Source organism: Pan troglodytes, chromosome X (assembly GCF_028858775.2).
Source record: "Pan troglodytes isolate AG18354 chromosome X, NHGRI_mPanTro3-v2.0_pri, whole genome shotgun sequence".
Lineage (NCBI taxonomy): Eukaryota > Metazoa > Chordata > Mammalia > Primates > Hominidae > Pan > Pan troglodytes.
In genome coordinates this window covers 19,667,440-19,694,036 of record NC_072421.2, presented here as the reverse complement: position 1 = coordinate 19,694,036, position 26,597 = coordinate 19,667,440, and the positions used below count along the sequence as shown (strand labels likewise).

Sequence of the window (26,597 nt, the reverse complement as noted above, 5' to 3'; positions counted from 1 at the left end):
GTTGCTGTTTGCCGGGTCTCTTGGAAAAACACACTGCAACATCCCAGCCCTGGGCGGGTCAGAGAGGATAGTACTAAAAAAAGAAGGAGAAAGTGGACGGCCCCGCTCTGGTGGGAGGCCAGGGCTTGGGGCTGCAGCCAAGTTCCCTGGTGATAGAGGAGTTTCCACCATCCAAGGCTTCCCGTTCTGGCTCCCTCCACCCTACCGTACACCATCCAGCCTTCCAAAATAACTCCGCTTCCGGTGGAACCGGGCAGAGTCATTGGAATGCGTGGTAAGCAGAAGGAGCAGGTAGAGTTGATGCTGGGAGAGAAAGTGTTTTGATGAGCAAGGAAAGAAAGTCGAACAGGAAGGCCAGCCAGCCACTGCAAGACTTTCCTGGCAGTAGGAACACTGATGGGAATGGCACTGACTTCCAGTTTCTGAGGCGCAGCCCAGCAAACCCATCAAGGTAGGCAAAGCCCTTCCTTGGGAGGCAAAGCCCTTCCTTGGGAGTCATCCCCATACCTCCTCCTCCTCTCTCTCCCAGCTAACAGCAGGCCTTCCCATCCCAATGTGCGTGCGTTGTCCATGCCTGACCTCACTGGGCTCTGCCTGGTCACTGAGGCCTGCTGTATCCCTGTTCACCACCCAAACTGACCTGATCATTAAAAAAAAAATAGATTTAGGAGGTACAATTGCAGCTTTGTTACATGAAGGTATTGTGTATTGGTGAAGTCTGGGCTTTGAGTGTAACCATCACCAGGATAGTGTATATTATAGCCGTTAGGTAATTTCTCACCCCTCACCTGCCTCTCACCCTCCCTGCTTTCTATCCATACTGTATGTCCATCTATCCATACTGTGTGTCCATCTATCCATACTCTATGTCTATCCATACTCTATATCCATCTATCCATACTCTATGTTGATCTATCCATACTCTATGTCCATGTCACATTATTTACCTCCCAATTATAAGTAAGAACATGCAGTATTTGGCTTTCTGTTTCTGAGTTAAGATAATGGCCTCCAGTTTCATCCATGTTGCTGCAAAGGACATGATTTCATTCTTTTTCATGGCTGGGTAGTATTCCATGGTGTGTGTGTGTGTGTGTGTGTGTGTGTGTGTGTATACCAACATACCACATTTATGTCCACCATTGATAGACACTTAGGTTGATTCCATATCTTTGCTATTGTGAATAGTCTGACTTGATAAATTAAGTCACACGTGCCCGTTAGTGACCACAGTCATTGAAATTTGCATGTTTTATTGGGTGCAAGGCCTTACCAAAAAAACAACCAAACAAAAACAGAAACAAGCCTTGAGAGGTGGTCTTTTAGATACTAGTCAAAAATTAAAAACAACTTTTGGGGTGGAGGAGGAGTCCTACTCTAGTGAAGTCTTAATAGACTCTAGGTCACCGTCATCTTCAGATTCTCTGGTATAGAACATGTTTACATGCTCCCTGCCCGCCATCTCCCCAAACACACAAAAGATAGAATCAGTCACTCCCATCTTTGTGTCCTCAAAGCAGTGTTCTTATGACCGTGAGCACGTTTTCTCCCACTGTTCATCCACGCATAGGAGTGAACATGTGAGTTTCTTGCCTTCTCAGAACATTCCCCTTTATCCTCTCCTTGTGCACACAAACTGGCCTCCATTTAGAAGAGGGGCTCAGTCAAGGGCCACAACTTCCTGCAGACTGTGGGATCTACCATTCAAGACTGCTGAGAGGAGGAGTAACCTGAGATCTGAGAATTGTGCCAAGGTGGAAGTTATGACCTTGATAAGAATAACACAAAAGCCCGATTGAAATCAGTTCAGGAGAAGCTGGGAAGAGGAAGTGGAGGTGCTGAGTGTGGCCAAACCCTGAGCAGGTTAGTTGAGGACTAGCTAAGAGGAAAAGCTTGGCCTTCTCTAAGGATTGTCATGTTTTCTCTTGTTCGTGGATGAGATTTCAGAATAAAACACGATCCCCTTTTCTATTTGGGCACCAAAGAGCCACGTTTGTAGTTTGTTAATATAAAGGTGAAGGCCTTGTGACCTACTTACCTACTTCCTAACTTCCCAGTTTCCCTCCTTGGTCCTGATCTTCTTCTCTAATTTATATTCTCCTTGAACCTGCCTTTCTTTGCAGGGAGTGAGGAGGGGAATACAAAGTGCCATTTTGTCATCTGTGGTCTTGGTTGTTAATTGCCTGTTAGCCTTCACAGAACAAGTGCAACTGAAGGCTCTAAGACACAAGTCAACGTGAAGGTCCTCCTCCATCTCGCCAGACAACTCCTGGACTAGGTCCTGGTTCAGGATGGGTTTGTGCAGTTGCTGCAGACAGAGGCAAGGACTGAATTTTAAGATGCTGGGTGAGGAGGGTGAGGCTGGAGGGTAAGAGCAGGTAAAAAGGGACTGTGCATACCCCACTTGGAGCTGCAGGACTGCTTTCCCTCTCTTGCTGGGCCAGGCTATGGCCTTCCCCTGCAGCTTGGGAAGTTACTGTCCTCGCACCTGCCCGTTTGGGTTTCCTCTCCCCCTCCTGCCTTTGACCCTGCTCCTCATCCTCTCCAGACACCTGACTCCAAGCTCATCTTTCTAAAGCTGCTCTGTCTGGTTAATTTCACCCCCTCCCCCAATTTTATTCTCGCCCCCATCAAATTAGGCATTGACTGTCTACTCTGCTAATTTGTTGTCATTGATACCTGACTTATTTTCAAGTTGTTGCAGGGGAACTGATGTGAGGGAAAAAGCTGGAAGGTGTTGTTAACTCTGTAGAAATTGTATGTGACTATGAAGGCCAAAAGCATTTCGATGAAAGCATCCCATACACTTGTAACCTAGCAGCAGTGGGATGCTGGGATGCTGCAAGGGCTGGGATCAAAGGCTGTGGATTGGGCTGGCAGAGGGCCGGTGGCTGTGGTGGGAAGGCACACCAGACCCAAGGGGTGGACAAGTTGTCAGATGACCTGGATTCTAGTTCACATGCAGCTGCTTCACTGCGTTTGATCCTCACTTGCCTTAGCTGAACTCTAGGCAGTGCCTGCCACTCTTTCACTCTTTATATCCAACCCAGACCCAAGTCGCGTCAATTCTTCCTCCCGAATACTGCTCAATATGTCTATCATTCATCACCACCACCACCATCTTCAGCCTTGTTTCTCACCTCGAATACCGTAATTACTTCCTCGTTGGTAGAGAGCAGGGCAAACTAGTGCCCACAGGCCAAATCCCACAAGCTGCCTGTGTTTATAAATAAAGCTTTATTAGCACACAGCCACACTCATTCATTTACAGATTGCCTGTGGCTGTTTTTGTGCTGTAATGGCAGAGTTGAGTAATTGCAACAGAAATCCTGCAGCCTGCAAAGCTGGAAATATTTACTATCTTACCCTTGCAGAAAAGATCTGCAGGCCCCTGGTGTAGAGGAAAATCATTTGTATAATTATTCTGACTCTTCTTTTCTGAACTCTAATACCCATTACATTTTAATAGATTTTCGTGTGTGTGTGTGTGTGTGACATAAACAAAATCTGTAGTCTCCATTTCTTGATTCTAACTCTTACTTTGTATTTTTGTTTTACTGAATTGCTCAGACCTTCAGAACAATGTTTGAGAATGGAGAGCTAAAATTCCAAACTGGACCCCCACTTCCACTAAGACCCCCTCCTATTCATTTTCCATGCAAAAATTGCTAGAACAATCTTGTCAAAATGTGAATCTGAACACACTGCCCACTGTTTAAAATCCTTCAGTGACTTTCCATGGCTCTCAAAGCAAGGGTGCAAATCCTTACCTTGGCCACCAAGCCCCCTTGGGAGCTGGGCCTTTTCTGTCTCTCCAGCCTCATCTTTCACTGTCCTCTCCTTGCCATGGCATGTCCTGTCCACTCCTACCTTTCTTCAGTTCCTTACATGAGTGACATTCCCTCTTGCCACAGTGCCTTTGCACATACTACTTCCTCTACTTGATACGGTCTTTCCTTGCCTCTTTGGTGGGCAAGTTCCTCTCACCCTTCCAGTTTCAGCATCACTTCCACAGGGAAGCCTTCCCCAATCCCTTAGGTCAGATCCCCCTGTCTTCACCCAGAGCTCCTGTTGCATTGCTTTGTGGCACTTGCTGTAATCGCAATATCGCACTTCTTGGTGTGAATTTTTGTATCATATCTCTGTTTCCCCATTAGAATATGAACACTTACCCAACCTCAACATCTAATTTGACCTTTCTAAACATTAACATCATAACCACAAACAAATAGGTTCTGGGACACTAAGGAAAAATCAACTTTTAAAAAGTGCAAAAAAAAAATACATCATTCAGGAGAAAAAAATAAGTTAGAGTGAGAATAAAGAATAAATTAGAAATGTGGAAGAGGAAAGACAAGCATTTTAAGAAATGACCTTCTGGCTTCTGAGTTGTACTGAGTGGCTTGATGTCATTAGCAAGATGAACGTATTGATTTTCTCTTATTTGTATAGTAAACAAACGGAAATTTAAGCATTTTACCACTCACAGTACATTGTTTCCTGTAGTTATAAATATATTTTCTTCTTTCTTAGCCTGCGCAGCCACGTGAGGGAGGGGGTCTTAAACCATGCCTCTTAACCCTTGGGCATCTGGCTCGAAGGCCCATTTTCTTCTCCTCTCTGCTGGCTAGGAGCAATGGGTAGAAGGGAGGGCTAGAACACACTTAACAGGTCACAGTGACAAATATTTCTTTCAGGGAGATTATCATGAGCAAATGCCCAGAAACTGGCTGCAAACTCTGCCCGGTGTCCCCAGAAACATCTTGGTTCATCTCTTTATGAGTAGGGCCCATGGACCATGCAAGGTCTGCAGAATCTGCTTATGTGGGTTCCAGAGGGAGTGTATAGAGGGAGTGTATAAAAGAAAATGAGGCAGGCTTTGAATTAGAATCAGCCCAGGCCAGCATTTTATACATAATGGGCCCTTCCCTTAAATTGGTACTTGTAGTACTTACAGAAGGAAAAGAAGAAAGGAAGATGAGTGGAGAGAAATAATGAAAGGAAGAAAGGGTAAAAAGGAAGGGAAAGAATGAGGAGGAAGGAAAAGAAGAAAGAAGGTGTATAAGTTAGTTTTTTCCACATAACAAAACAGCCCAAAATTTAGCAGCTTAAAGCAACAACCATTTAATTAGTTCACATTTTTTGAGTCCACAATCTTGGCAGGGCTCAGCAAGGTGGTTCTTCTGCTGGTCTCAGTTGGGCTCACTCATGCATCTGTTGTCACCTGCCAGTCTACCAGATGACCCTTTGCCTGGGGGTTGGCCAGCTCTTGGTTGGAGCAATGCCTGACCAGGCATGGGTCTTTCATCATCTGGCCGACTAGCTCAGGCTGGTTTCCACTCTTACATGGTGGCTTGAGCCTTAAAGAGCAGCAAGAGAGAGCAAATTCCATGCTCAAGCACTTTTCACACTTTTGGTTGTATCACATTTGCTGCATTCAAGGGGTGGAGCATTCAAGGGGTAGAGCAACAAAATCACATTGCATGGATTTTGCAATGTAATTTTGGATAGGCAAAATAGATAGGCAAACTAGAATAGGAAAAGTTTGGTTTTTATTTTATTTTTATTTAACTTTTATTTTAAGTTCAAGTATACATGTGCAGGTTTGTTATATGGGTAAACTTGTGTCATGGGGGTTTGTTGTGCATATTATTTCATCACCCAGGTATTAAGCCTAGAACCCACTAGGCTTTTTCCTGATCCTCTCCCTCCTCCCACCCTCCACCCTAGGAAGAGTTTATGAGTAGCTTTGCCATCAGCCACAAAAGGGAGGGGCTAGAAACTTCTCTTGCTGGCAAAGTTGGCAGAGATACAGCAATTTTGAGGTGGAGTTTGAGGTCTTCATATTGAATTTTTAAAATGTTATTAATAAATCACTAAATTCCTATCTTCCACAGTTTTTCTGTCAAATAGGGCTAGATAATAATGTAACTTCTTAATCATTTCCAGTGAGAATAATAACAACTTTATGGGCAAGGGTTTCCTCATCTTTTATTTCCTGGAGTTAAGGTTTAGTACATCTCACGTGGCAGATATATATGGAAACAGAAAAATTTTAATGCACCAGCCTTAATTTGTAGCCCAAGTGTCCAATATACAACAAAGGCTTACTAAACAAAGGAAACATTTATGTGTGTGGTTTTCTTACTACTTGGTGAGACGCATCCTACATGAACAATTGTTCTTTCCTTATCTGTGTAGCTTTTGGTTGTATTTTCTCTCATCATTGAAAATACAATATCAGGCCAGGTGTGGTGGCTCACACCTGTAATCTCAGGACTTTGGGAGGCAGAGGCAGAAGGATTGCTTGAGCCCAGGAGTTGGAGACCAGCCTGGGCAACATAGTGAAACCCATCAAGTAGCTGGGTGTGGTGGCATGTGTCTGTAGTCCCAGCTACTCAGGAGGCTGAGGTGACAGCATCACTTGAGCCTGGGATATTGAGTCTGCAGTAATTGCGCCACCGCACTTCAGCCTGAGCAACAGAGGAGACCCAGTCTCAAAGAAAAAAACAAATAAACAAACAAAAAACAAAAAAGAAAAGAAAATATCAAAAGAAAATATCAAAACATAGTTTAAACAGAGGGAAATGGCCAGTGTTTGTTGCTACCCAGTGGAAAGAGAAGTTGAGTTAATTAGAAAATGTTAGTCATCTTAATTGAGATTGATTTAAGTTGTGATGATCTAAATTCAATTATCCTGTGAAGTGTTTTCATATTAATGGAAGAAAGCTCACTCTGGTGAACTTTGTATGAATATAGCTTAATGTCAGACTTGCATTTAAAAAATCAAGTATATAAGTGTTCTTTTTGTGAAATAGTAAATTAATGTTTTTGTAAAAGAATTGGTAAATTCTTGCCTATGCATTTGTGAAAGTGAGAATTGTTTATACTCTAAGGAAGGTTATATCCCGTTTTGGAATGCCTTAGTTCTGTCATCTTGGGTAGAGAGTTGGTGGTTGCCTTACCCAGACCACTGGGACTGGAGGTCTGGGAGTCATTTGAAGGTGAGGCTCTCACCATGTGGTCTTTGATACTCTCTTCTCCAGCTCTGGGCAGAGGTGACCAGCAACATTCTAGCCCCCGGAATACACGTGGCAAGCCTTAAGCTAGGGAAGGGAAGGGAAGGAAAAGGGGGACACTGTAGGGTGAAGGAGAGTAGAAGAGAAAAGAGGGAGAGAAGACTGGAGGGAAGGGAAGAGAGAAAAGAAAGCTTCTCGTGCTGCAGGAAAATAAAGCATGGTAGCAACGGCTGCAAGAGGCCCACCGACAACTTCTCCTGGCTGCTTCCTTCCACCTCAGCATGCAGCCCCTCCAGACTGATGACCAGGGGTCATCTTTTGAGATGTTTCACAAAGCAATTCCGAAAGCTCTGTTAGTCACTTCTACAATTTAACAAGGATGGACACCAGGACACTGTCCTTCCACTTTAAACTCTTTGGCTGTGCCTTGGTTTCAGCCATTTCCTCTCTTTGGAATGCTCTCGCCCATGTCTTCATATAAAGGGAGTTGCACCCTTTAAGCTGCAGCCTGATGATTACTTCCTAGATGAGATTTTCCTGGATCCATTTCCCCACACTGGGTCAGGTGTCCTTCCTCGGTGCTCCCATTACTGCCCACAGCTGATGCCAAAGCCTGGCATTCTGGATTCAGGCTCGCTGGTGCCCTTGGCCGTGAGCCTTTGTGCAGGGCACATGCTGCACAACCGTACAGAGTGGCCTTGTTTTTTGGCACATAGTAGGCACCCAGTTAAATGTTTGTTGAATGAATGATCTTTAGTTTTCCAGAACTATCTCACAATTTAACTCCTCTTGAGTGGTGGCATCCAGAACTGAACAAACCAGTCTGTGAAGGTCAGGGTCCTATTAGGCAGGGTCTGATCAGTACTGGGGCCACCACAAGGTTCTAGAACCACTCTTGTTTGTTCCTCGATGGCAATACCTACCACTCTAAGACCAAGAATGTGCATATCCCCCACCTTCTCCTGCATATAACTTTGCCTTCCCCATCATCTCCATTTGGGCAATTTGTTTTTCCTCCCAGTGTGAAGAAACTCCTCTTTCCTTCTCTCTGGCCCCATCCCGATGTATCAAGGCCTCTTTGTCCTCTGGTCATTTCTTCCATGGTGTCGGTGTCAGTGTCATCGCCAGGAATTTCGAGCCAGTCTGTGCCTGTCGGTCTAGGTCACTAATGAATCATTAGGTTCCTAATGAAGTGCTGAGCCCTCCAGGATGCTGTATGTCATGGTTCTGTTTTGGTTTTGGTTTTTTTGGTTGGTCCTTCCTTGGAGGGCAGTGGGACAACTGCCTGGGGCTGCTGTTACCTGTGCTTTTTCCCAAGTGGGTTGCAGATTATCCCTAGGATGTGTGGGTGCTGTGGCCAGGCGCCCAGGATGGGAGTTCTGACTCTTGGACGCAGCCTCCCTGAGAGCGGCCCTGAACTGGAGCAGGGCTCTTAAGTACACCCGGAGGTCGTTTCCTTCCCACCCAAACCACTTGTAAAGTCTGCCTGCCTTTTTTTAAAATTTATTTTTTTGGGTCACGCTGGTATTACCCTGGGTTTTAGCCAGCTTGATAAATAGAGGAAGTTGGGTGGCTTCCCAGCCTCCCTGATGTCATGGTTTGGGGCAATCTGCAACTGTGGGAGGTTTCATGAATCCTAGCAAGTGGTGAGTTTGCTGTTCTTCTCTGCGAAATTTCTCTGTTCCGTGCCATGTCTTACATAAGTTGATATGGTTCCTTTTGTGACTTGCCCTTTCCCTTCAATGATGTAAGAACCCCAAACATTGGTAGTCACTATGTTTTGTCACTGAAGCGCTGGTGCTCATCAGATCCTCATTCCTGTTCCGCTTCTCTAGGAGATAAAGGCTGGTGGGTGTGTGATGGCCACAGGGGCAAGGAGGGATCTGTGGACTGAAGGATGGGCCGTTCTTTAATGAAGTTGAGGCCTTGCAGGCCTCATCAGGCATTTTTGCATCATTGCTTTTGCCATTATTTTCCACAACTTGCTGAAGTGAGTTCCTGCTCCCTGGCTGGGAAGCTGGTTTCTTGGCCCTGAAACCAGAAGTCTTTGTGTTCCCAGTTGGGCCTTTCTAACTGAGGTAGAGCAGGCGAAGGGGAGATGACGTTGAGCTGAGCAAGTGATGGCTTTCCGTCCCATTCCCCACCCACTGAGCTTGATGGAGGAGCTCTGTTCAGCCCTCCTTCTGTTCTGCTTTTCTTCACTAGAAGAAATCTACTTAATTGTGTAAGTACTATGTGAAGACATGCCTGTGGTCTATGGAGTAGCAATTTGGCTTCATCCTTTCCCTCATCACACTCCTGGGTTATTGGTGGGTTTCCTTCCAGGCTATTTTGTATGCATCCACCCTTGTCACTGTATTAATAAGGATAGGCCATGTGCAGTGGCTCACATCTGTAATCTCAGCACTTTGGGAGGTCAAGGCAGGAGGATTGCTTGAGTCCAGGAGTATGAGACCAGCCTGGGCAACATGATGAGACCCCATCTCTACAAAAAACTAACAAATTAGCCGAGCATGGTTGCACGTGACTGTAGTCTTAGCTGCCCAGGAGACTGAGGTGGGAGGATCACTTGAACCCAGGAGTGGGAGGCTGCAGTGAGCTGTGATCGAGCCACTGCACTTCAGCCTGGGCGACAAGGCAAGACCCCATTTCTAATTAAAAAATAAGCATACACATATAACTTTGATTGCATCTTAACAAGTCCTCGTATATATATTATTCAGAAACTTGGTTTTTTCTCTTGCCTTATATGCATTGACAGTCTCTGTATGTTAATACACCTAAATAAACTTCACTTTTAAGTGTTGCATAATATTCCAAAACACAGATGTGCCATTGTTTAACTCTTCATCTACTAATGGAAACTTAGGCTCCCCCCACCACACACACAGCTGCAATGACAGTATTTGTGTGTATATTTTTGTATCTATGGGTCAGTATTTCTGTGGGGACAATCTCTGGAATTCAAATTTCTGTATCAAAAAGCATGCACATTTAAAATTTTAAAACATAGCTAAATTACTCTCTCAAAGTTTATGTTTCCACCAATGGTGTATGCAGGTGTTTATTTCCCCACATGCTCTCCAGCTTTGGATATTACTAGGCTTTTCAATTTTTTCATCCACTGGGAAAAACAAATGTCATGTTGCTTGCCCTACTTTTCTACCTGTAAGTATTCCAAGGGAGCGAACAGAGCCTCCTGTTGTTCATTAATAAACTGGATTCCCAAGAACCATTAAGTGTGCTTTATTATGGTCATCAGTAAGGTTTTGGAAGAGGTAGTGTGCTTGGGTTGGGAAATTTCATCAAAATATCAGAAATCCCTATGTAGAAAATTCTCATTTTCACAAATGTTAAATGAACTTCTTTCGATACTCAAGTCACAATAGATTTCTTTCTTTCTTTGATTATTGAAATGTTTTTCAGTTGTTAATCCTACATTTAGTCCACATTCAGCATTGGGACATGTGCTCGCAATTGTTCATCGTAGGACAGGACAACATGGTTGGCCTTTATTTTTGTCTTTTATTTCAAGTTCTGGGGTACATGTGCAGGATGTGCAGGTTTGTTACACAGGTAAGTGTGTGCCATGGTGATTTGCTATACCTATCAACCCATCACCTAGGTATTAAGCCCAGTGTGCATTAGCTATTCTTCCTGATTCTCTACCCACCCCCTCCCCGACAGACCCCAGTGTATGTTGTTCCCCTCCATGTGTCTGTGTGTTCACATGGACACATTTATAAGTGTGTCAACTTCCACTTATAAGTGAGAATATGTGGTGTTTGGTTTTCTGTTCCTGCATTAGTTTGCTGAGGATAATGGCTTCCAGCTCCATCCATGTCCCTGCAAAGGACATGATCTCATTCCCTTTTATGGCTGCATAGTATTCCATGGTGTATATGTGCCACATTTTCTTTATCCAGTCTATCATTGATGGGCATTTAGGTTGATTCCATGTCTTTGCTATTGTGAATAGTGCTGCAATGAACATATGTGTGCATGTATCTTTATAATAAAATGATTTCTATTCCCTTGGGTATATACCCGGTTATGGGATTGCTGGGCACTGAACTGCTATTATAACAGTCTGTCAGTAGGTCAGTTGGTTCCAAGATGACCTTAGAGATCGTTTCTTATCACAGATCTTCATTTGAAAGTCATTATGTCCTATTTCACATGAGAAGATACCATTACGTGAAGTGACTGTCATCTTCAAGCTAATAGCTGGACCAATGTTTTAGTTCAGAAGTAAGGCATGTTGGAATATTCTAAAAGATACAAGTCAGGTTGTCAGCAATGCTCTCTGCCTTGGGTGGATACCCCATTCTTTCCCCAGCGTGCATCTGAGTTTTCCCTCATATCATTGCAAATACCCCCATGTTCCCCTTTCAACTCTGAGCCAAACTTAGTAATTAACCAAGAGTTAGCCCTTTAGTGGAGAAAGAATTCTGCCTCTGGCACAAGAGACCTAAATTCCCCAATCCTTGATATCAAGGAGTTTAGGTTCTAGGGAAGTGAAGTCACAAACACATGAAGAAATGTCTAACCAAGCAGGGTCTCTAGAAGGGACCACCCCACCCCAGGTCTGGTCCAATCACTTCGTTGTCCAGTGCCCTATGATGTTGTTAATGAAGCCTTCAACTGAACAGTAATTCATGCCACAAAAACATTAACAAGGCTGGGTGTGGTGGCTCACACCTATAATCCCAGCACTTTGGGAGGCTGAGATGGGCAGATCACCTGAAGTCAGGAGTTTGAGACCAGCCTGGCCAACATGGTGAAACCCTGTCTCTACTGAAAATACAAAAAAAAAAAAAATTAGCCAGGTGTGGTAGCGTGTGCCTGTAATACCAGCTGCTCAGGAGGCTGAGGCCGGAGAATTGCTTGAACCTGGGAGGTAGAGGCTGCAGTGAGCCGAGATCATGCCACTGCACTCCAGCCTGGGTGACAGAGTGAGACTCCGTCTCAAAACAAAACAAAACAAAACAAAACAAAACAAAACACATTAACAAGATCAGTCCCCAAACTGGTTTTGGGCTTGTGCTTCCAGTTTATATGTAAGTTCCTCAAGAGCAGGGTTTACATCCATTTTTTCTGTAACTCCACTGCCAAGTTCAAGCTGTGACATGCAGTAGGGAGCCCAGGGGGCGTCGGCTGATGAGCTCACTGCAGTATTGAAGTATTATGCTGTCAAGAAAGTCCACTTTCCATTGGTCTAATTTTGCTTTTTTTTTTTTATTTTTCATTTTCAGGTGTGCACAGAGATTCTCCACCTTTTTTTCTGAACTCGCGGTCAGGTGAGTAATGCTATTTCTATGAGATAATGTTGTAGAAATGAGGAACATGTTAGCTTGGGTTTTTTTTTTCTTTCCTATTTTCCCTCCTTCATTGCAAATTCCCATCCCCATACCAACTTTATTCTTTTTTGTTTGTTTTGTTTTGTTTTTAACTCCTCACTCCCACTTGGAGCTCTCTTTTCTTCAGATACTTTCTTTTCCTTGGGGATTCTATTGTTGACCTGTTTCTTCTTGGTAACCCAATTGCTTTTGAATGGGCGTTCAGAAATGGGTACCGATTTTGAAGTTACATGGTGCGGTCAAAGCTGGGGAAAGAGAATGATCATTTACGTGGAATTATTTGGGATTCTGTTTCACTGTTTTCCCCTTTCCTGCTCCCTGGATGTGTGTCCCTTGGCTCTAACAGCTTTTGTCATGTTTTGAAATGGACCAAGGAAGTGTTTGTTCTCTCTCTGACCTAAGTGCTGTGCAAATGCAGCTGTCAAAGGATCCTTCCAACCAGATTTCTGCCCATGACCCTCTTCTAGATAGAAATTCTGAAGCCGCTACTTTCACGCTTCCTATTTCTTTCTTTTTTCTTTTCTTTTCTTTCTTTCTTTCTTTCTTTCTTTCTTTCTTTCTTTCTTTCTTTTCTTTTCTTTTCTTTTTTTTTTTTTTTGAGACAGGGTCTCCCTCTGTCACCCAGGTTGGAGCGCAGTGGCGCAGTCACAGCTCACTGCAGTTTTGACCTCCCAGGCTCAAGTGATCCTCCCACCTCAGCCTCCTGAGTAACTGGGACCACAGGTGCATGCAACCATGCCTGGCTAATTTTTTATTTTTTGTAGAGACGGGATCTCCCTATGCTGCCAGACAGGTCTCAAACTCCTGGCCTCAATCCATCCTCCTGCTTCAGCCTCCCAAAGTGCTGGGATTACAGGCCTGAGCCACTGTACCCAGCCTATTTCTTTTGAGACTCATAAATAGTGGTATTTCTGGGAATTCATTGACATAAATTATCAAAATTTTGTAAACAATGTAAATATCTATCATAATGAATACAAATTAGAATGATCCCATTATAACTTACATGATAAATAACACATTGTTATTATAATAGATACTAGTAAGTTATTGCTATAAATAAGGTTATAACACCTGAGCAGGGTCACACAGTCAGTAAATGGCCCAGCTGGGACCTGAAGCAGGAATTGGCATGGTGTGATGACAAAACCAAGGAAGGGCACAGAATCCTGGCGAGGGGTGGGCCCTGGTGGGTGAGGCAGGGTTGGTTTCCTGAGTCCCTCACTTCCTCTCCAGCATGGTTTCCTAGATGACCGCTAACCATGTGCTTTTGCCCTATCCCTGCCCCAGCCCTGCAGTGCAGATCAATGCCCCAGGAGGCTTTTAAGAGGAGCCTCTTATTTCTCTCCTCTACATATTGATAGAATTATTTTTGCAGCAGTAGATTCTGGACCAAATCAATGAAAAAATCTTTGTCGAGTGCCTGCTGTGGGTGTGGGGGTGAGGTGGAGATCAAGCCTATATAGGAGAGGCTATTGTGTTCTGCTTCCTTGTTTTTGTTTTTAGGCAAAGTCGAGTCTGATGGACCATGAAGAGAAAGTATCTTTTGTTTGTTGTTTTAAAAGAAATCACTATTTATTTGGCCATGCCAATGACCAATGAATCTGAGTAGTGGCTATTAAGCTATCGAGGGCAGGAAAGATATCTGCCTTGTTTTTTGTGGTATCTCAAGTCCCTGGCATAGAATCTTGCTTGTAATAGAACTTCAATAAACATTCGTCAACTAGATGAATGGATGTCAATTATTTTGGAAATAATTCCAAAATCTGTTTACATTTTGGACTGGAGTGTATTATAAACTTATCTTCTTTAGCTGAGTATGGTGGCGTGTGCCTATAGTCCCAGCTACTCAGGAGCCTGAGGCAGGAGGATCGCTTGAGCCTGGGAGGCGGAGGTTGCAGCGAGCCGAGATTGTACCACTGCACTCCAGCCTGGGTGACAGAGCAAGACCCTGTCACAAAAAAACAAGCAAACAACAGCAACAACCAAAAAACAATAAAAAAACCCAAAAACTTGTCTTCTAATTATGCTTGTAATCATAGCTAACAGTTCTTGACTACACTAAGACTTTCATTACATTACCTCATTTAATCCCCACAGAACCCTGTGAAATAGGTCTTAGCATTACTTCCACGTCTTCAGATGAAGAATTTAAACTCCAGAGAGGTTAAGGAACAGCCCAAGTTTACACTGTAAGTGGTGGAGCTTAGATGTGAAGGCAGACAGATGGCTCTACCATGCATGCTCCCGAATCCTATGCTATTCTGCTCATTATTGTGTGTTAAACATACTGCAAGCATTGGGGGCAGACCCTGAAGAATGAGGGGAGAGAGATGAAGTAGGCTTTCACCTTGCGTTGGATAATTCACACATGGCTAATCAAGAGTATGGTAGATCGCAGGTATGAGAGAGTGGAGAAATCTGGAGATGAGCAAGGGAGCCAAAAAACAGAACACCCCTCAGCCGGGCGCGGTGGCTCACGTCTAGAATCCCAGCACTTTGGGAGGCCGAGGTGGGTGGGTCATCTGAGGTCAGGAGTTCGAGACCAGCCTGGCCAACTGGGTGAAACCCTGTCTCTACTAAAAATACAAAAATTAGCCAGGTGTGGTGGCAGGCGCCTGTAATCCCAGCTACTCAGGAGGCTGAGGCAGAAGAATTGCTTGAACCGGGAGGTGGAGGTTGCGGTGAGCCGAGATCACGCCATTGCATTCCAGCCTGGGTGACAAGAGCAAAACTCCGTCTCAAAAAAAAAAAACAAAAACCAAACCAAACAAAAAGCAGAACACCCCTCACCAGGTTTGGTGAGTGTATGTTTACATTAAGCGCACAATTTAGTTCTAATCTTGCAAGTCTGATATTGATTCACCTGTTTTATTGAATAAAGCTTCCTTTTTCTGCATCAGAAAGCACTTACCGCTTATTAAGAAAATCATTTTTGCACTGTAAAGACCAAATCATTTCCTTCCATTTGATTCTAGAGATGTGTAAGTTTCACACTGCAATGATGCCGTATGGCTCAGCATTGGCTTTACTTTGTGCTCTGACAAACAACATACAAGGCTGCTGTTTTAGAGTTCCTATTCAGCACTTACCAGTTAACCTAGTTTCTGTCATCTTTAGGACATGGTTGTTTTTGGCATATGGGATGTTGTTTCTCTTACTACGGTAATACTGGCTTTAGTTCTTGGTGACCTTATCTTCAAAAAATTTTGTTGCTGAAGTTCAGAATAGTTCCTTTTGTCCAATATTTATTCAAACTACCTCAATGTACAAGATTTGAAATTGCTTCTAGACATTTCTGTGAGCATTTTGGAGAAATCTGAAAACAGTCTCATTTGATTTATATAATGGGCAAAAATCTAAGGACTTTCCTTGTCTGGTTTTGGCATCGGGGTTATGATAGCCTTGTAAAAGTGAGTTCAGATGTGCTCTTTTTCTTGAGTTTCTGTGCGATTGAAACTCTTATTCCTTAAATATTTGATAGAATCATCAGTGAAGCCATCTGGGCCTGGAGTTTTCTTTGTGGGACAAGTTTTGAGACTTTTAATGGTTATACCTACTATTCATGTTTACCATTTCCACTTGATTCCTTCTTGGTAATTGGTATTTTTTTCTAGAAATTTGTCCCTCTCTATCTAGAGTTTCAAAATTATTGAAGACAGTTTTTGCTAAGAGCCTTTTATATTTATTATGTTTATAGCATTTACAGGTGTGTTGCTTTTTCCATACCTCTTATTAGCTACTTCCTCACTCCCTGCCTCTCTCTTTTTCTCCCCTTTTTCCCTCCCCTCCCTCTGTCTCTTGATTTTGCCAGAATTGTCTTTTCAAAGAGCAACGTTGGCTTTGTTAATCTTTATGTCTTTTTTCTGTTTTTATTATATGCTTTTTTTTTTATTACCTTCCTTCTTCTTCTTTGGGTTTATTTTGCTGTACTTTTTCACACTTCTTAAGAACCTTAATTCATTAATTTTAAGCCTTTCTCTTTTTCTAATTTGTATGTTTAAAATATAATTTTCACTCTATCTTTAGCTGTATCCTATGTGTTTTATATACAGTGTTTTTCTTATTGATCAAGTCGAATATTTTCTTTTTTCTTTTATCTTTTTTGTTTTTGAGACAAGGTCTTGCTCTGTTGCCCAGGCTGCAGTGCATTGGCGTGATCATGGTTCACTACAGCCTCTACCTCCTTGCCTCAAGCGATCCTCTTGCCTCAGACTCCCATGCAGCTGGGACCATAGGCGCATAGCACCATGCCCGGCTAATTTTTTTATTTTTTTGTAGAGATTGGGGGGGGGGGGTCCCACTTTGTTGCCCAGGCTGGGCTCGAACTCCTGGGCTCAGGTAATCCTTTTCTGTCTTGGCCTCCCAGAGTGCTGGGATTACAGGTGTCAGCCACCACGCCTGGCGAATATTTTCTAATAAACATTGTGACTTCTTTGACCCATGGGTTATTTGTTAAATAACACATCTAACTTTTTGTTATTACACCTTAATTGTGTTGTGGTCAAAGAACATGCTGCTTTTCTGTTTTCCAATTGTTTAAAAAGCTTTTGAGACTTTTCTGTTGGTCTGGATGGTTTTCACAGACATTCCATGTGCACTTGAAAAGATTATGCGCGCTGCAGTTGTTGAATGGGGGCTTCTAGATATAGTCCTCATGTTGTTGGTTAAATGTGTGATTCAAATATTCTATATCCTTAATGACTTTCTTATTTAATTTTTACCAATTGCTGATAGAGATCTCTCATTATGATTGTGGATTTGTTCTATTTCTCCTTATATTCTGTCAATGCTGTTTGGTGTATTTTGAGGCTATAGTAGTTGCATTCACATGTAAATCTCTTCAGTCTTCAATTCAGAATTGAATCTTTTATGAATGAACGGTTTTATTTCTAGGTAAAGTATTTTGCTTTAAAGTATAATTTGTCTGATATTAGTATAAACGCATTAATTTTCTTTTGATTAGTGTGGGCATAGCATATCTTTTCCATCTCTTTACTTTCAAACTTTCTGAATCATTAGGTTCTATTTGTGTCCTTGTAAATAGCATATAATTGGAGTTTGTATTTTTTTCAGTCTGATAATCTTTGCCTTTTAATGGAATCATTGAGTCCATTTATATTTCATGAATCATTGATCTGCATTTTTTTTTTTTTTTTTTTTGAAATAGAGTTTCACTCTTGTTGCCCAGGCTGGAGTGTAGTGGTGCAATCTCGGCTCACTGCAACCTCTGCCTCCTGGGTTCTAGCGATTCTCCTGCCTCAGCCTCCCAAGTAGCTGGGATTATAGGCACCTGACACCATACCTGGCTAATATTTTTTTTTTTTTTTTTTTTTTTTTTTTTTTTTTTTTTTTTTTTTTTTTTTTAGTAGAGACAGAGTTTCATCATGTTGATCAGGCTGGTCTCGAATTCCTGACCTCAGGTGATCCACCCGCTTTGGCCTCCCAAAGTGTTGGGATTACAGGCGTGAGCCACTGCACCGGCCTGCATTTGTTTTTAAATCTTTATTACTTTCTATTTTTCCTAACCATTCTTTGTTGCTGTTTCTCCTCTTTCTTGCCTTTTTTCAGACTGACTGAATATGTTAAAAACTGTTTTCCTCCTCCACTAGTTAGGAAGTTATATGTCCCATTTCTGTTGTTTAGTTACTAAAGATATTACAACCTGTTGTAGAAATTACAACATGTCTACTCAACTTTTCAATGTGTAAAGATAATCAATACCTTTAGCTTCCTCTAGTATAATCCAAGGACCTTGAAAGACTTTAATTTTTGAATTTCATTTTGTCATCTCCTTACTTATATTACATATAATGCATATATTATCTCCTATGTTTATATATATGAGGTAGTTGCCATATGTTTTTATTTTATCATGTTTCACTAATCCCTACAAGATGTTATTGTTTTATATAGTAGTTTTGTTTTGTTTTGTTTCAAGACAGAGTCTCCCTCTATCACCCAGGCTGGAGTCCAGTGGCACGATCTTGGCTCACTGCAACCTCCACCTCCCGGGTTCAAGCAATTCTCCTGCTTCAGCCTCCCAAGAAGCTAGGGTTACAGGTGCCAGCCACCACATCTGGCTAATTTTTGTATTTTTAGTAAAGATGGGGTTTCACCATGTTGGCCAGGCTGGTCTTGAACTCCTGACCTCAAGTGATCTGCCCATCTCGGCCTCCCAGAGTGCTGGGATTACAGGCGTGAGCCACCATGACTGGCACTGTTTTATATAGTAAAAGTTCATTTGGATTTGCCAGTAGAGAGTACTACCCCTAGTTCTGGGTACCTGGGGCCTCTGGCCTGTGACTTGTGATTTAGAGTCCCCTCTCTGGCCCTTCTCTAGCTCCACCCTTCTCCAAATGGCAAGAAGTCTGTGGCACCAAGAACTCATGCCTACCCGGAGCTGCCTCCCTGTTCCCCTCACCCTTGCTTCTAGATCGTACTCTGGGAATCCGGGACCCTGGAATTCCCAATCCAAACATTCTGTGCCAATTTCCAGGACCTGGGCACTCCCCTTCCTCATTGCAAGCCATGCTGCAGGTGTACGTACCCCCAGACCCAAGGGATGACCAAGGGGTACATGCATGCAGGAGAGGGGGTTAGGGGTATGCAGGCTGTGGTGATCACATGAGTGTGCACAAAGCCTCTTACAGCTTGGAATGAAGCCTTAGGGGAAGAATAAGGGCAAAGCCTTCTTTTAAACTCTTGATTTGTATCTTAGAAATGTTAGCCATGGGCCTGGCCACAAACCCACCACTTCCTTTGTTCCTCATTCCTCCTTTCATCTCAGTTCTTATGTCTTTTGCCTAAATACATGTTTTAGGATTGATTTCAGTAATGATTTGCAGGTAGGGAACAACATCACAGTTTCTGTTTGTCTGAAAATGTCTTCATCTTGCCCTCATTCTTCAAAGATATTTTCCCTGAGAGCAGAATTCTAAGTTGGCAGTTTGTTTCTGGCACACTGCAGATAGACTTCCACTGGTTCTGGCTTCCATTGTTGCTTCTGAGAAGATAGCTGTCAGTCTAACAGCAGCTTCTTAACAGCCTTTTTCTTTCTTTCTTTTTTTTTTTTTTTTGAGGTGAAGTCTTGCTCTGTTGCCCAGGCTGGAGTGCAGTAGTGTGATCTCAGCTCACTGCAACCTCTGCCTCCCAGGTTCAAGCGATTCTCCTGCCTCAGCCTCCAGAGTTGCTGGGATTACAGGTGGGTGCCACCACACCTGGCTAATCTATATATTTTTGGTAGAGACGGGGGTTCCGCCTCGTTAGCCAGGCTGACCTCGAACTCCTGGCCTCAAGTGATCCATCCGCCTCGGCCTCCCAAAGTGCTGGGATTACAGGCATGAGCCACTGCATGCCCAGCCTAACAGCTGCTCCTTTGAAGGTTATCTGTCTTGTATTTCTGACAATTTTTCAGATGTTCCTGTTTTTGTTTTTGTTTTTGTTTTTTTCATTTTCACTATGATGTATCTAGGTGTAGATCTCTTTTTATTTCTTTTGATTGAGATTCTTTGGGCTCCTTAAATCTGAGGATTGGTGTTTTTCACCCATTTGGAGACACTTAGTCATTATCATTCCAAACACTGATTCTCTCTTTGAATTTTGTTTAAATGTATGTTAGACATTGTATTTCTTTTCTCCATGTCTCTGATCTTTTCTTTCATATGTCATATTTGAAACTCAGGTTTGCCTCATTAGGCCCATACCCACAGGTATAAGTGGGCTTCATTGCTTACATTACTTACCTGGGTTCCTGCTTGAGTTTCACCTTTGGCCTGGCAATTCCTTTCTATCTGGCCAGCTCTTTGATATGTTTAAGAAAATGCGCAGCTGGGCATGGTGGCTCACGCCTATAATCCCAGCACTTTGGGAGGCCGAGCCGGGTGGATCAACTGAGGTCAGGAGTTCGAGACTAGCCTGGCCAACATGGTGAAACCCCATCTCTACTAAAAATAGAAAAAATTAGCTGGGTGTGGTGGCAGGCGCCTGTAATCCTAGCTACTCAGGAGGCTGAGACAGGAGAATCGCTTGAACCTGGGAGGCGGAGGTTGCAGTGAGCCGAGATCATGCCACTGCTCTCCAGCTTGGGAGACAGAGCGAGACTCCGCCTCAAACAAACAAACAAAAAAAAGAAGAAGAAGAAGAAGAAAGAAAATGTGCTGGGTGCGGTGGCTCACTCCTGTAATCCCAGCACTTTGGGAGGCTGAGGCCCAGGAGTTTGAGACCAGGAGTTCAATACCAGCCTAGGCAACATGGTAAAACTTCATCTGTACAAAAAATAAAAAAATTAGCCAGGCATGGTGGTACATGCCTGTAGTCTCAGCTACTCAGGAGGCTGAGGCAGGAGGATCAATTGAGCCCACGAGGTTGAGGCTGCAGTGAACCGTGGTCATGCCACTGCACTCCAGCCTGGGTGACAGAATGAGACCCTGTCTCAAAAAATAAATAATTAATAATAATAAGAAAATGCTTTTAGCATTTTATTCATGATTTTTAATTGTCTTCAGCCCAAGGTTTGATCTAACTAACCTAACCCAACATATTCCCAGAACACTGAAGACATTTTTTTTCCCTGAGATATTTCCTGTATCGAAGTCATTGAGCAGTGTTCAAATAGAAATTTAATTATGCTTTTCTTACCAGTTTCCTGATTCTTTTTCTGACTTCTTTGAGAATTGAACAATCCAAATCAACTGCTTTTTCCCCTTTTGTTCTCACTTTATCCACACTGAGAACCCCTGCAGTCCTTCTCTTTTTACATTTCCCCTTGTGGTGGTCTTGTAAGCCAACATATATGACTCCGTATAAATGTCTCAAAAGCATAGAGTTTTCTAGAAGACTTAGGGAACAATTATCATACCTCTTATAACTCAGGTCAGAAATATTGGTCATTGTCTATATCATAGTGGCTATGGTATAATCAAAGTATGCCAGTTAACCAGAGATAACAGAGAATAACCCTCACGCAGACCTGCCCTATGGTGGTATCAAGCTATTTCTCCCTTTCTAATATTATTCTTTGATTATTCTACATCTAAAGACAGATTTATCATTTATTGGCATAACAGGTTGCACTGATGATATATATTTCAAAAATATGATACTGATACTATTTAATGAAATTGAAGAGCTCTAGAACGAGTTTTTAGAGTGGAAGCACCACGGCATATAGTCATGTAGTTCGTGCACAGTACAACTCTAGAGGGAGGTTGCCATTTACATCAGAGTTCACAACCTGAAAGGGGGCCCTGGATAAAGATGAATTGGGGATCATCTTTAATCTAGTGTCAAGGTCTACGTTTCACTGTTTAAATGCTACCAAATAGTTTTCTCTGTAATTGTTGCTATCTTCCTAGCCATCCTTAGCACCTTAAAAATTTGCTAAGAACCAGTGGCTATTCAGATCCTCTTTGTTGATGACCTGGATAGCATTGAGCTAACCCAGATTGCACCAGAAGATGAATAGATGTTTGTGTTAGGCTGTTCTTGCATTGCTGTAAAGAAATCCCTGAGACTGGGTCATTTATAAGAAAAGGGGTTTAATTGGCTCCTGGTTCTGCACGCTGTGCAAGAAGCATAGTGGCATTTGCTTCTGGGGCTCACTTATCACCAAGGGGATGGCCCAAGCTATTCATGAAGGATCCTCCATGATCCAACACCTCCCACCAGCTCACACCTCCAACATTCAACATGAGATTTGGATGGGGACACGTATCCAAACTATATCAATGTTCCAGCTGAAAAAGAGAAAAATGGCTTTGATGTGCAATGACTAAAGGTTTCAAACTTCACAGATTGCCCTTTGATTAGTGATCCTAGAGACTTTATGACCTAATAGGACATTCTCGGTTTATGCAGAAGGCAGTAGGAGCTACATTATTTCAAATACCATAAAACTTCTCCAAAAACATATGTTCAGCCTTGAAGAAACGTATTCCAGATCTGATAACTGAAAGCAGTCTGCATTAAGTTCTTGATCTATATATTTTTTTCAAGATGATTGCTGGGGTCATCTTTCATTCTGGCCTTTCCTACCTGCATTTGGAAGTTGAGTAGATCCTGCCTGTAGTGAAAAGGCATAGTTTATTTTGATCAGAGGTCTCAGTTACAGCACATAGTAGTCACTCACTGTGTATGTACACTGAGTCACTGAGTACACGAATTTGCCTTTGATCATATCTTGTACACCACTTAGGTCCTGCCCTACGAGTTAGCAAAGCTCAAGAATGAGTCTTTAGACATTCTTAAATTGTATAATAACATTTTGAACTTGATGTCTTTCACCTGATGGACTCAAAACATTTTACTTACAAGGAGACAAAGTCTCAGGAGGCTGGCATTGTGTTCTGGTAGAAAGAGTAAGGGTTCTGCCAAATAGCTGAATGACCTTGACCCATCCCCTAGACTTGCAGGGGTGTCCAATCTTTTGGCTTCTCTGGGCCACATTGGAAGAAGAATTGTCATGGGCCGCACATAAAATACACTAACACTATTGATAGCTGATGAGCTAAAAAAAAAAAAAATTGCAAAAAAACTCATAATGTTTTAAGAAAGTTTACGAATTTGTATTGGGCCACATTCAAAACCATCCTGGGCCACATGTGACCCGGGGGCCAGGGTTGGACAAGCTTGCAATGATGGGACCTCTTTCATCTGTAGAACGAGGGTTCGAGAATAGGTGATTTCTGAGTTCATTTCCAGAAATAAACCACTCTGATACTGTCTCCCCAGGCTACACTTAAATACTTGTGAATTAAATCTAAGTCAACTCCACCAGTTTCAGGTACAGTCAAGCCTATTTGTAGAGGAGAGCATTTTCTGTGGCACTGTAGTTCACTCAATAATGCCTTCATTTTTTTTTTAAAGCAGTGCTTTTGGAGGGGGGACAGAGTTCAAAAACTTTAAAAAATGTTAATTTTTAAACTTTTTATTGAAACTTATGGCATACATATATGTGTGCAACTCAGTGAATTTCGTGAACTGAACACACCCATGTAATTGGCACACAGAATATTCTCGGTACCTCAGAAGCCTCCCTTGTGCCCACATCCAATATTGTTATAACTCCCTCCCTTTCAAGGATAACCCTTCTCCTGACTTCTCACCACATCAATTAGTTTTTTCTGCTTCGGTTTCTCATGAATGGAATTATGTACAATAAGCACTCTTTTGTCTCTGATTTCCTTGGCAAACATTATATTTCTGAGCTGCACTGAGATTGTTTTGTGGAGCTGTAGAAGACACTTAGATCTTTCCTCCAGAGAGACATCGATACATCTTTGCACAACTGTGTTAACATCCTCATTTGAGTGACTCCTTTGGGAAGATCAATAACATGCCATTATGCCCAGAGAGAGGTTAAAAGAGGAGGGAGAAATTAGAGGCTTTTTATAATTGATTAACATATTCTAGCATTAATACATAATACAATTTATTAATTTAAGATATGCAAGCCCTCTTCTGAAGGAGAAAGATTCACCTCCTGGTCTAAAACATCATCATGTCAGGTCAAGGAAAGAATCACTCTCCTAGTGCTGGTTATGAGTATTCAATTACAGAATTCTTAAAGATTGCCAGCTTTACCTTGAGACAGAAACTCTGACTTATATATCCCCTTTCTTTCCATGCCCTCCACCCCTTAATCCCAGCACTGCCTGATCCTGCACATACTAGGTGCAAAATAGATATTTGTTGAATGAATGAATGAATGAATGAAGAGCACAGCTAACATTTACAGTGCATTCACAGTGCCAGCCACTGTGCAAAGATTTCTTGTTTACTCACCGCAACAGCACTATCAGGTGGGTGCTGTTGTCTCAGTTTGCTAGATGGGGAAACATGACCATTGGAAATAACTTGTCCACAGTCACTCAGATATTATGGGGCCGAGTTGGGACCTTTGAACTCATGCTCTTTAGTCTTCACCACTGTGTATTCACACTCACTCTAGGGCTTGCAGAAGCTGCAAGTGGTGGCTGGATTCATGAGTGCCCTTGGCCGAGAGCTCTGCTAGCTGAGGACACACAGCCTGGTTTGTCCCAGCCACTTCCCTCTGGCTGTGTAGAGGGAGCCTGCCCAGTTGGCTCTCGCCACCCCCTTGCTTGTGCCTGTGCCCATGAGTGATTCCTTTCTCAGCACCCCACGCCAGCCTCCGCTCCTAGTGCTGACTGCCCGTCTTGGGGTAATGTTGGCCAACTCCCAGACATGAGAGGATCAGACACAGTCTTAGCATTTGCAATTCTTTTTGTGTGCTGAACTCTCCCCTAGCCCCTGCCCCACCTCCAGCACATGCATTTCATCTAGTTCACTCCTATTCAGCCCTCACATCTCATCTGGTACATATTGGCCCTCAATAAATATTTGTTGAATGAATAAATGAATGAATGGTAAATGAGGCTTTTAAATTCAATTCTGATATAAACTACTGAAATGCAAGCAATGATGATAAAATAATATGCAACAAAAAGGAAATGCAATGTACTGATGAAACTGGATAGTTCCCTTGACCCCTTTGTGGGACTCATGAAGGAGTGGCTCGCTTACTCAGCCCACAGCTCTCAACCCCTCGTGGGAGGGGGAGCACGCAGGTGAGTGGGTACAGAGGCCAGGTTGAGTGCTTCTGGGCAACCAGCAGGAGCAGGACTCTGTGCAGGCCCACAGCAGCGTCTACAGGTTGCCCGCGACCCCCGAACCCCAGAGGGCATGTGTTACCGCGCATTCTTTTAGCATTGCCATCCTTGGACAGTGTAAGTGTTAAACAGTTCAGTGGAGGGTCAGTGTGACAGCCTCTTGCACCTGCACCAAGGTCTTTGTCTGGCATCCAGGAGTAATGAAGTTGTAAGAACAAATTGGAGGGTGGTGAATGCAGAGGATTTTATTGCTGATGAAAGTGGCTCTCAGTGGGATGGGTGGCTGGAAAGGGGATGGAGTGGGAAGGTGGTCTTCCCCTGGAGTTCGGCCATCTGCAGCTGAACTCCTCCGAAGTCGCACTGTCAAGCCATCCCTCTGAAGTCAAGCTGCTCCTCTCCAAGGTCCGGCTACTTCTCTTCTCTCCTCTGCCACTCTGCCAGTGGGGCCTGGGATTTTTATGGGTACAGGATTTGGGGGCAGGGCAGACCAGGGTGGTTTTGGAAAAGGCAACATTCGGGCAGGGAAATGAGAATGCATGTTCTCACTTTGGGCTGCGGGTCCAGGCTTGAGGGTGTGGCCCTTGTCTAGGGCCACACTCTTCTACCCAATATTTCCCTGCCTCCTGTCCATATCACTTATCCTTTTACAGTATAAAACATACAAGAGCGAAACTCCGTCTCAAAAAAAACAAAAAACAAAAAAAAACATGAATAGGAGCTGGGCACAGTGGTGCTGCCTGAGGCAGGAGGATTGCTTGAAGCCACAGTATACTATGATCGCACCTGTGAACAGCCATTGCACTCCAGCCTGGGCTACATAGCAAGACCCTATCTCTTTAAAAAAAATTTTTTTTTAAGGAAAAATGACATAGAGAAGGATAATTATTGAAAAGATTCTGTGTAATGGTAATAATGATGTAACATTTTGTGTTTTTTATTCCTTCTCTTGTTATTTTGCATGTGTTGATGTTTTCCATAAATCCACATGGACTACCTTGCTTCTAAGTATAACATCCTACTGGGCAACCCTCCCATAATAAACATGGGTTTTGCTTGTTGTCACCAGTGCCCAACTGGCGTTTCTGATTCTCTGGAACCATAGCAATTTGAAGTGCACAGGATCACAGGTTGCCTTGGTTGAGGAATGACCTTTGAGGTATTGCTGTGTTGTGATTATGGCAGCTGTGATGATCTGTCTTCTCCTTACTTTATTCCAGGATGGTTTTCTCTGTCAGGCAGTGTGGCCATGTTGGCAGAACTGAAGAAGTTTTACTGACGTTCAAGATATTCCTTGTCATCATTTGTCTTCATGTCGTTCTGGTAACATCCCTGGAAGGTAATGTGTCTGTTTTTCTTCATTTTTTTTTTCTGTTTATCTGCATGTGTGTATTTTTTTTGTTATTTAGGATTTTTTTACTGTGGTAAAATAACATAATATTTATCATTTTAACCATTTTTAAGTATACAGTTCATTGGCATTAAGTACATTCACAATTTTGTGTAACTGTCACTGCTATCCATTTCTAAAACGTTTTCATCATCCCAAATAGAAACTCTATATCCATTAAACAATAACTCCCAATTTCCTT

General features: G+C 42.9%; 1 protein-coding gene across 8 annotated transcripts in view; it reads left to right on the top strand.

Annotated features, from left to right (window-relative positions):
* The window catches only part of ADGRG2 (adhesion G protein-coupled receptor G2), a 136,771-nt gene that overhangs the window by 29,784 nt on the left and 80,390 nt on the right, over positions 1–26,597 (top strand). For all 8 annotated transcript variants that reach the window (XM_016943191.4, XM_016943198.4, XM_016943195.4 and 5 more), the window contains exons 2-3: positions 12,275–12,319; positions 26,226–26,344. In XM_016943191.4, the coding sequence (XP_016798680.2) occupies positions 26,227–26,344 (118 nt within the window). In that variant the 5' untranslated portion in view covers positions 12,275–12,319; position 26,226. The remainder of the gene's footprint in view (positions 1–12,274; positions 12,320–26,225; positions 26,345–26,597) is intronic.